This window comes from Anser cygnoides, chromosome 25, assembly GCF_040182565.1.
Source record: "Anser cygnoides isolate HZ-2024a breed goose chromosome 25, Taihu_goose_T2T_genome, whole genome shotgun sequence".
Classification (NCBI taxonomy): Eukaryota; Metazoa; Chordata; class Aves; order Anseriformes; family Anatidae; genus Anser; species Anser cygnoides.
Genome location: NC_089897.1, coordinates 3963852 through 3974281, shown reverse-complemented (window position 1 = coordinate 3974281; position 10430 = coordinate 3963852). Strand labels below are relative to the sequence as shown.

The window sequence follows — 10430 nt, the reverse complement described above, 5'->3', positions numbered from 1 at the left end:
TGCCTTTTCCTCTCGGGCCCCTCCTGAGCAAGCGCCTTCCTTCCTCCTTGTGCCATGAGAAACTTGGACAAGGCGCCGCTGAGACACGAGGGCAATTGCCTCCTTCACAGTCACCCAGCCCAGGTGCCTCCCAGACCCCACCTTTCCCCTTAAAAGACATTTAATTGATGGCTAAGAACAAGCAGAGAGAAAATACCCACTGGGCAGCTCCGAAAGCGCTGCAGATAATCATCAGGGTGCCCTACATACTGCCTCTGCTTGGCTGCGAGATCAGACGGCGAGAAGAATTTGACATTGTTTAAAATGAACAGGAGAGGGAAGGAACAACTCCATAATTACTCACCCGGAGTTAATTGACGGTAATTACACTGAGTAGGCAGGGGAGGAAGCTGCGATGGGCTAGCCCCGCAGAGTCATCCGGGGAGCCGTGCCTGCTCCGCTGCCGCGCAGGTGCCCTCTGAACCCCGGCTCGCGGGCGAGGTGGCAGCCTGGCTCCGAGGGGGTTAACTTGATGGGTTTGGTTTTCTTTTTTTCTTTTTTTTTTTCTTCCTCTTCCCTCCTTGGTTATTTGCAGCAAACAGAGCCTGAGTGGAAGGTCTGAGCTGAGCAAGTGTTTGCTCGGGGGGGGGACCGGGAGCTGGCTCGCGCTTCCCGAGCCGCGCGGGGAGCGGAGGACGGGGCTGCCCCGCGCCCGCTGGCCCCGATGGCCGATGACATCGAGTGGCTGGACCTGCTGGGCAGGTGGACCTACGGCGTCTGCGGGGACGGGCGCATCTTCTTCATCAAGTACGGGCCTGCCTGGTGGGACCTGGGGTGCCAAGGGGACGGGGCTGGGGACGGGGCGCGGTGGGCAGGCGGGGGCTGCGCTCCTGGCTTGGCACACGGCCGGGGGGGCTGCAGGGGGTGGGGGGTTTAATCCAGGCTGGGAGCAAGGGGTCCTGCCTGCTGCAAGCCTCGGTGTCCAGCTGCTTTCTTATCACTTGTGGTCATCTCTGCTTGCTCCCCTTTTCTCCCTTCTCAGGGCTGGCTGCTGTCCCGGCCGCTGCCTGGTGGATGCCGTTCGCCTCTTTCCCTAAAATCTGCTCCTTTCCTTTCCTTTGGCTGGAAAAGTTTCTTGTGTTGCCAAGCCCCCGCCCTGGCAAAGGGCCTCCCCGAGCCCCCCGCGGTGCTCACTGCCCCCCCTTGTCTTTCACAGCGACGAGACCAAGTCCACGAGCTGGGTGCACCCCAGCACGGGTTACTCCGTCCAGAGCGGGCACTTCTCCTGCGCCGGTAAGGGACAGGCCCCGGCTCCCCGTGCGTGCCCCTGCCCTCTCTCAGGGCGGCTGGAGGCGTGTGGTGAAACGCTCCAGAAATGCCTTGGAGCCCCCCGCGCAGCTGGGCGAGCAGGGGTGGGCTTTGGGGGGAGACTTGGAAAGAGGTGCGAGGCGATGCCGCATTTCTTGGGGACGCACGAGCCTCTGTAACCCCTGCGGTGGGGTTGGAGAGGTGTTCCCGGGGGGGTCTTAAAGGCTCCCTTCTGCAGAAAGACTCCCTGCAGTCTCTGAAACCCACGGCTGGTGGGACAGGGACCCAACGCTCCCCTCTCGTGCAGTACCCGAAGCAGCAGTGGCGATGCAGGTGGGGGTGAGGAAGGCTGAGCGCCGCTTCTGCTGTGTCCTTCCAGGGCTGCCCCGAGGCTGGGAGGTGGACACCACGCTGCACGGGGGCTTCTACTTCATCAAGTAAGTGACACGGGATGGGGGGAGCCACTCCCTCCCGCGTTCAAGTGCTGTTTGCGGCCTCGGAGGACGCTGCTCCCCACCTGCCTCTGCCCGGAGCAGGGTGCTGGGCTAGCAGATGCGGGGTTTGTCCTGCAGCCTTTGGGGTGCCGCTCCTCCTGGTCTTACCTAGACCACAGCAAAACGCCTGCCAGCGCAGCATGGGCTGGTTTAATCCACGTGGAGTGCCAGGGCGTGTGGTTTGGGAGGTTTTTGAGATATCTCTTGCTGGAGGATGGGGCTGGGGTCTGCGCCGCTGGTGTGTGCCGAGGTGTGAGATGGGAGCGGGGCGGGTGGGTGCCCGTGGCTCGTCCCACGCTGCTGTGGCTGTGGCAGTCCCACAGGTACCAGCAGCTGGCAAAAAAGCAGAGCTGTGGCCTTTCTTCCCCAACTCTCTGGCTCGGGGATGGCAGTGCTGCAGCGCCTGTACTCCTGCAGACGGAGGTTTCCTCTCTGCAAAGTGCAGACGTCTCCTTTTGTGCTCCCCTCGCCACAGCAGCCACCCAAGGGCTCTCGGTGGAGGCAGCAGGACCTGCTCCGTGCCTGGCCCTGCGCTGCAGGCAGCTCCCGAACCACGTCCCTATTTTGGATGCAAATGTCTCTTCTGAGAGCTTGGGGAGCTTGGGGACATGGGGGCGAGCCAGGCAGCCCCCTGCCCTGCACCAGGCACTGCCTCTGCCCGTGGGGAGGGTCTCCAGAGCCCGAGGGGGGGGATCCTTCAGGACACTGCCCCTGCAGAGGGGAGCTCGGTGCTCCCAAGCTGGCTGTGCTCACTGGGGATGAGCTTCAGGATCTGTCCCAGAGCCCTTCCCTCTTTCACGTTGCCCCGTGCCCCCTCCCTGCCTCCATCCCCAGAGCCTGGACCCTCGCGGGGTGACGGAGGTGTCTAGACGGCCTGGGGCTGTCTCGCCTCGAGCAGGGCTCCAGGTGAGGTGAGGGCACCTCAGCCAGGACCTTTGAGCCCGTCCCTATCTGCTGGGCGTGCTGCGTGCTCAGACCGCTCTGACATCCCCAGGTGGGCTGAGGGCTGGAGCCAAGCGCCGCGCTTATCTGGCCCCGTCCGCCGAGCGCAGCCGAGGTGTCCTGGAGCCAGCCCGGGCCCTGAACAACGCCGGGAGCGAGGCTGGCTCAGGGAGGGCCGTGCTGGCGAACCTCCCGTCCGGGTCTGAGCGTCTGCGAGGAGCCGTCCTCCCCGCCGTGGCCGCATGCTCGACGTGCTGCTCGTGGCCCTGGTTCCCCACACACCACGGCAGCGAGGGGGTGGGGGGGGGGTGCCGGGGCTGCCGGCGAGGGGCTGCGACCCCAGGGGCTCCCCCCGGCTTGGCTGTGCCAGCTCCTGCCCTTTGCAGGAGCACCCAGGAGGTGGCAGTGGGGCTGGCGTGGCCGCGGGTGCCCTGCACCTTGCTGCACACATGCACTGGGTCTGGCTACGGGAACGGGGCTGCTTCACTGCTGCGGTGACCGGGGGCTCGGCGCAACACTGGGGGGGCTCGGCGCGACCCTGGGTGGGCTCCCACCCGCGCCATCCCTGGGTACGGGAGGGCAGTGCCCGGCCCCTGCCTTGCCGAGTGCTCCTCCTGTGGGTAAGTGCGGCTACAAAGGGCCCTTTTCCACCCCGCTCCTGCCTCCGGCTCTCTGCCCGGATGGTGCCAGCAGAAGAAAAGGCCCCGCTGTGTCTGCGCCTTCGGGCTCTGCGACGGGGCCGGGGACAGGCAGAGCAGCGCCGGGTGGCTTCGGTCCCTGTGCAGGGGGGTAGGGAACAAATAACACGTGTTGCTGTGCCCTGCCCCGGGCTGGGGGGGGGGGGGGGGGGTCCCACGAGAGCCCCCTTTGCTCATGTGCTTCCTGGGCTGTTTGATGGCTCTCGGGGATGGCTGGGGGCTGCGGGACCCCCGCAGTGAGCCTGGGCTGGCTGGGGAGCAGGGGGGTGCCTGGGGACAGGGACCAGGGAGGGGGGAGGACTCGCAGGCACAGAGTGGGGTCCCTGCGCTTGGGAGGGTGATGGGAAAATGCAGGATGCGGGGCATCCAGCGAAAGCCCCCCCCCAGCCCCTAACGCCTTGTGGCTAATGGTGGGATTATAGGATTGAGGGCGGCTGTGGGGTTTTCCTATCCAGAGGGCCCCCTCCCTCCCCACGCCAGCCCAGATGTGTGGCACACGAGGGGTCCCTGCACGCTGCGGGGTCTGAGCCCCCGGGCTGGGTGCGGGCAGGGTCCCGGCTGCGGTGCCTGGCGGCTGTGGCCAGCAGAAGTAGGGCAGTGCCGTGGATCGGGGCACGGTGCCATCGCTGTAGGGCTGCAGCTCTGTGATCACGCAGCTCTGCTGCCCTGCTGCTGGGGGCTGGGGGCTGAGCGGGGCTGGGGAAGGGGCCTTGGGGCCGTGGAGCAGTGGGTTGGTGCCCCAGGGGACCCCCCGTGGTTGCTGTTTTGCCGCCCATCCTCTGGGCACCCCCCCCCAGGGTGCTCTCCGTGGGGTGCAGAGCCTGGGGGTGCTCCTGACCCCCCCTGCAGCGGGTCCCATGGGCTGTGTGTGTGCAGATGGGGTCCCCCACCCCAAGAGACAGCAGGATGGGGGGGGGGGGGGAGTGTACCCCCTAATTCAGGGATGCAGAGGGGACACAGCCCTGGCTGTCCCCCCATCCAGGCAGGGAGCGAGGTCCTGGCTGCGCCCCCGAGCAATGCAGGGTGGCAGCGGGACCCCTTTTGCTCCCCCAGCACCGGGGGGGGTCCCAGTGTGCCCCCCCCCCCCTTCCCCAAATGACACGGGGGGGGGTGGGCAGCAGGGCCCAGGCCCCCCTCGGGGTGATGCCTCGGTGCTGTGCGGCCCCCCTGGGTGATGCCGGGGGGAGCCGTGCAGTGGCTGCGGGGGTGTCCGTGCGAGCCCCCCCGCGTTGCTCGGTGCCAGCCCGGCATCACGTGCTGCTCGGTGGCCCCCGAGCATGCCCAGCTCCTGCTCTCGCTCCCGCTCGGGCTCGGGCTGCGGCTCCAGCTCGGGCTGGGGCTGAGCGGGAGGATGCTGAGCCCCTAGGCGGCGGGGGGGCCCCGGCCGCTGCCCACCCCGCACGGTGAGTGCCCCCAGGGCTGCCTCCCCAGCGCGGAGTCCTTCCTCCCCCTCCTCTTCTTCCCTGGGGGGCTGCAGGGGGGGTCCGGGGGGTGGCAAAGCATCCTTCCCCCATCGGGACGTGTGTCGTGGGGCAGGTCGGGGGGTCCTCTGTAGGGGGGACTGTGCTCTATCCGGGGGGGGTCCCAGCCCCCCAGGGGTGCCCTGAGCGTGCCCCACGGCCAGCACAGGGTGCACCACAGGGACTGGCACCTCCTGGCTGCCTGAGGGGCTGGGGGCCAGGGTCCCCCTGCATGGCTTCACCCCCCCTGCCAGGATTTTGGTGAGATGTGGGGACCCCCCTCCTCATGGCGCGTTTGCCTGCTGTGTGCCTGCTTGTGTTCCCAGCCCCCCCGCGGCTGCACCTTGGGGTCCCCTGGGCTTGGACCCAGCACAGGGGCTTTGGGAGAGATGTGGGCTTTTTTTGGGGGGGGGTCTCTGCACCCTAAAGCCCCCGTGCTCACAGCTGGGGGCTCAGATGGCTGCGTTCCCCCCCGCCCTTGGTGCTGGGGTCAGTCCCACGGCTCGGCCGGGCGCTTTGCCGTGGTCGCAGCCAGGATGGGATAAAATTGATGGAGCCAGAGGTGTCTCCTGGCGCTCCCCAGGCACCCGAGTGCTTCCCTGGGCTTCGCAGCTCCGTTTCTCTGCCCACTTGTTAGCAGGAGCCCCCCCCAGCAGCGGGCAGCAGCCAGGTGCCGCGCTTGCTGGGTCCCCCCGGTGCATTTTAGGTGTCTGGCGGTGCTGGAGACGGCGCGCGAGCCGCAGCGGGTCCCCCAGCAGTCAATCGCAGCTTTGTGGTGCTGCCGCCAGGTCTGGAGGAGCTCGCTCTGCTCCTGGTATCACATGATGGTGCGTCTTAAATAAGCCACGAGTCTGTTAAACCCGGCTGTGCTCGCCTCTGATCCAAGCGCTGGTGGAAGGGGTCGGGCTGGCCGCCCTCTGGCATCCCCCCCCCAAACCTCACCAGGGTGCAGGAGGGAGGCGCAGCCCCCCCAGCACCTCTTTGCAGGGTCCCCATCCCCCTCTGAGGCTGTGCTTTGGGTTCGTGCCGGCGTGCAGGAGGCTCCCATGCATGGTTTGATCCCGACTGCCTGGTCCCTGCCACCTTGCCCATGACGCACGCCGGGGTCCCTCGGGTGCAGGGGGGCTGCTGCTCCCTCCAGATGGCTGCTGGAGCTGCTGCGTGATCCCCCCGAGTGGGCAGGAGGGAGGCAAGGTGCTGTGCAAGGCACGGGCCCTGCAACTGCGGCGGGGACGGGGTGTGTGGCCACCCCAGAGCGTGCAAGGGAGCGGGCAGCCCCGCTGCAGGGCAGGCACCGAGGGGAGCAGGGTGGTGGCACTCGCTCGGGGTGACGTCCCTCCAGCAGGGGGGCTGTTGGTAGGCACTGCATGTTGCTCTGCAGCTGGCAGTTAGCAAAATCCGATGGTTTCTCCCCATTCCTCATGCGCAGTGTGTTTGCATCCCGTTGCGTCCTGCTTTGCATCCCGCCGTGCATCCCAGGGCCACGTGCAGGGCAGAAGCTGGGCACCCCGCTCTCCAGGAAGGATTGCTCCTACTCCCCTCCCATCCGCACCAGTCCCTCCTTTGCTCTATTCTGGGAGGACTGGGGCTTCCCCACGAGGCCCCGATGGAGCCCCTGTCCCTCCTCTGCAGCCACCCGGTGCTGGAGGGGGGGGCGCCTGGCCACAGCCCCCACCCCAAGCCAGCCCCTCAGGGAGCCAGAGCTGGGATTAGGACTCACGGGGAACAGGCAGACGAGGCATTAAAATTCTTGAGCGTCTGCTAAAAATCACACAGCGAGCGCAAAGCCTCTCCCCTGTGGCCGGGGCTCTGCCTGCTTTATCCAGCGCGGGGTAGGGCGAGCGGGATGCCTCCATCCCATGCTGGGGAGGAGACGGCCATCCCGCTGCCCCAGCTCCGAGCACCCCATCACAGCTCCCTGCCTCCCCTGCCATCCCACCAGGACTGGGGTGAAGGGTCCCAGCCCTCCCCGGGCGAAGCAAGGTGCGGCGGTCCCGCGGGGTGCTGGCGAAGCAGGCGAGCCCCGTGCTGGCGCAGCTCGCCGCGTGGGCTCGGGCAGCCAGGCTGGCGCTGGCCTCGCTGGAAAACCGCGTTTTCCTGCCGAGTTCCCATAGAAACCGTCGGGAGCAGCAGCAGGGCTCGGGGACCGAGGCAGAGGAGGCAGGGGCAGGCGCGGGCGGACGGGCGAGCTCCGTGCCCGGCGCTGCGGGAGGAGGAAAGGGGGCAGCCGGAGGCCGTGCCCTCCCCGGGCTGCTCCCTGCTGCGGGGGGAGATGCACCGGCATCACCCCATCCCTCCGCAGCGCCGCTGCGTGTGTGTGTGTGTGTGCAGGTGTGCGTGTGAGAGCGTGTGCCCCCATGCACGCCGCTGGCCCCCGGCCAGCCCCTGGTGCAGCCAGGCCTGGCACGGGAGGGATGGTGCAAACATCGCCCAGATGGGCAGCGCGGGGCTTAATCCCTCGCCGGGCTGCCGAGGCCAGCTTAACCCTTAGCAGCCGGGCTGGGGCTTGGTTTTATTTTGTTTTTATTTTTTTTTTTCCTTCTCCATCTGTGCCCCCAGGAATCAGCTGGGGATCTCTCCTGCCTGTCTCTGCTCGCTGGAGGGGAAAACACGGCTCCTCTCCGTGCCCTCTCCCGCTCCGGCATTTGTAGTAGCATCCCCCCTTCTGTTTTCCCTAGCTTGAAACACGATAATCCGCAGCAGGCAGAAATAGCACAGGGAGGAATGCGCCGGCTCCTCTTTAGCCTTGTTTTTCCCCAGCATCTGACAGCTCCGTGGCTGCACGGGGAAGCCCAGCGCTGGCATGGGCGGCACCGTGGCGGTGCCGGGGGCGCGCCGAGCCCCCTGCGTGCGCCAAGACCCCTGCGCCAGGGGCAGCAGGGATGGCAAAACTCACTGGGGTCGGGTTGGCCGTGCTGGGGCTCGGGTTGTGCAGAAAGGTTGTTTTTTTTTTTTTTCTCTCCTGGTTTTTGGTGTGGTTTTGGTTGTGTCTCAGTTTTCGCCCTGCAAGGGGAGAGCAGCTGCCGGGTGAGGTTAGGTGATCGCAGCGGCCGGTTGTGGCCTTAATCTGTGAATTTAGCAAAGCTCTTTAATAAAGATTCAAAGTCACCAACTTCTCAATTAAGGGATGAGACAGCTCTTGATCCATGTTTCTGGGTCAGCCGGAGAAAGGCCATTTAAGACCTGGCTGATGGCTTGCCTTTGATGTTTCTAAAGGAGACGGCTTTTGAATAAACACCTTGCTGGTGCAGCAGCAGGCAGCCTGCGTGGCTCCCTCACCTCCGCAGCAGCACCCGGAACCCCGAGACCCATCCTGAGCCCGGGGGGGAAGCCTCTGCCCCCCCTGCCACACACCGTGGGGGGGACACACTGTGAGGTCAGGGCACGCTGGTGGGCAGCAGGCAGAGCCCTCGGCCCCTGCTCTGCGGCTGGGTGGGCTGCACCCCGCCAGGGCCCCCGGCTCCCCAGTGACTCTAGGGTGCTTCTAACCCTCTGTTTACTTCAACAGCAGCCGCTCGCATGGGTGTTAATTGCAGGAGCTGGCAAAGCACTAATTAGGGGATAATGAGACGGCTTTTGTGTGTGCCTGGCGTCCCGTCGACAGACAACCGCCCTGCTCCAAACACGCTTCGCTGTGTCCGTGATCCCTGCGCCGTGTCCGTGATCCCTGCTCCATGATCCCTGGGCTGTGCCCTGGGCCATGCCCTTGATCCCTGCTCCACGTCCGTGATCGCCGCTGCCTCATCTCCCCGCTGCCGTGCCCAGGGCTGTGGGTGCTGGGTGCTGCTCCCTGCCTGCCCCGCTGCTCCGTCCTGGCACAGCTCGGGGTTTTCTTCCCCCCCCTCCCCATGCCCCCACTTTAATGGGGGATCTCAACGAAGCTGCCTCATGCTCCCGTGTTCTTTAGAGCGGGGGGGTTTCACCTCGCTGCTGCTGAACGGCTCGGGTGCAGCTGGGCTGCTCTGAGCCCCCGAGCCCTGCTGGTAATTCAGTGGCCGGCAGAACCTTGGCGGCGCAGCCCTTTGTTCTCGGAGCAGGGGGGCAGGATCCGGCCAAGACGGGGCTCAGGCCGCCCCCTCCGCTGCCACCGTCTCCCCTCCCGATCCTCACAGCGTCCCCAGCGCCCTTATTGCTGGGAAGGAGCTCAGGGTAGGGGATGGGGGCTCGTGCAGCGTTGGAGCAGAGCATCCTCCCCCTCGCCGGCCGTGCACCCGCATCCTCCCGCGGCGCGCAGCTCCGGCACCCATCTCCTGCTGCTGCTGCCGGAGCCGCGCACGCCTGCCGAGCAGCAGAGGCTGCTGTTCCTCTCCTCCTGCCTGCAGTCGCCGGGGACTCGCAGCCGGCGTTCCCCTCCTCGCCTTCCTTACGTAAGCACCGGCGGCAGCAGCAGCAGCAGCACGGCAGCTCGGGCAGCTCAGCACCGCCGGGGCCTGGAGCCTCGCACCGGCCGCTGGCAGCCAGGTAAGGGTCACCCCGCACCACGGCTGCAGTAGGCGAGGGGCTGCTGCTGCCTCGGCCCCGCGCTCTGGGTTTTTGGGTGCTGCACGGCACCGGTGGGCTCAGCCCCGTGGCGGTGGCCCTACGGGTGCAGCTCCCACCCAAATCCGCGAGGAATGTGCCGTGCTCGGGGCTGGCAGCCAGCAGAACAGCCGGGACCAGTCTGGCAGCACCGGGAGCACCGGGTGCTGCCTCCTGAGCCGGCTCGGCCGGTTCTGCGCCAGCACCGAGCTCCCCGATCCCGGGGCACCGGCCGGGCGCCGCGCCTCGGAGCAGCCGTGCAGCCGAGCGATGCAGCGGGCGCCGGGCTCAGCACCTCGCTGGGTGCTGGGCCCCCAGGGGATGCTCCTCGGCGCCGGGCGAGGACGGGGCGTGTGTGCCCGCGGCACTGCGCTCTGCCACGGAGACTGTGCTGGGGTGCAGCATCCCGGGCGAGGGGGAAGGAGCTGAAAGCCTCCACCCCGATACGTTGCACCCAGCAGCCCCGTGCTGGGCATCTGAAAGGGTTTGGAGGTGCAGGGTTTGGAGGTGCAGGGTTTGGAGGTGCAGGGTTTGGAGGTGCTGAGCTCCGGCAGCTCCAGCCGGCGGGTGCGTGGTGCGGTGATGTGATCCGGCAGGCGAGGGCTAATTACAGCCCCAAATGGGCTGGGTTCAAAGGGCTCTCCCGGCGCAGGTGGTGTGGGTGCAGGCTCAGCGTGGTCGGTTGTGCTGTGCTCGAGTGGAGCTGAGCTGGATCTCACTGGGGCCTGAGCTACTGGGGGCTCGTCCCAGCCTCCCCCCCCCTGCACCGTGATCTGCGTTTACTGGAGGTGAACCCCCCCTGGATTTGCAGGTGCTCCCTTCCAGTGGTTTATAAAATCCTTGGCTGGTTCGGAGGTGGCAGGGCTGTGCTTTATGCATCCCTTGGGTGCCTGGAGCAGGGGTGCAGGATGGGACCGGGGTGCGTGGGGCAGTGACACATCGCTGCCAGCTCCCACGGAGGAGCCTTGAAGCATCACCGGCCTCTGCAGGGCAAAGCCAGGGCCGAGGCTGCCCGTGGCCACCCAGCTTTG

General features: G+C 66.8%; 1 protein-coding gene across 12 annotated transcripts in view; it reads left to right on the top strand.

Moving 5' to 3' along the window:
* The first annotated feature begins 458 nt into the window (after positions 1–458).
* PLEKHA6 (pleckstrin homology domain containing A6) overlaps positions 459–10430 on the top strand; it is a 49562-nt gene continuing 39590 nt past the window's right edge. For 4 of the 12 annotated variants that reach the window (XM_066982931.1, XM_066982930.1, XM_066982933.1 and 1 more), the window contains exon 1: positions 9198–9342. Coding sequence is in view for 1 of the 12 variants with exons in the window: in XM_066982934.1 (XP_066839035.1) it covers positions 704–786; positions 1196–1272; positions 1667–1724 (218 nt within the window). In the remaining 11 variants the exon portion in view is untranslated. Of the gene's footprint in view, positions 787–1195; positions 1273–1666; positions 1725–4670; positions 4825–9195; positions 9343–10430 lie in introns of those variants that run through there. The other 8 variants (XM_066982934.1, XM_048070958.2, XM_048070960.2 and 5 more) reach the window with 8 other exon arrangements.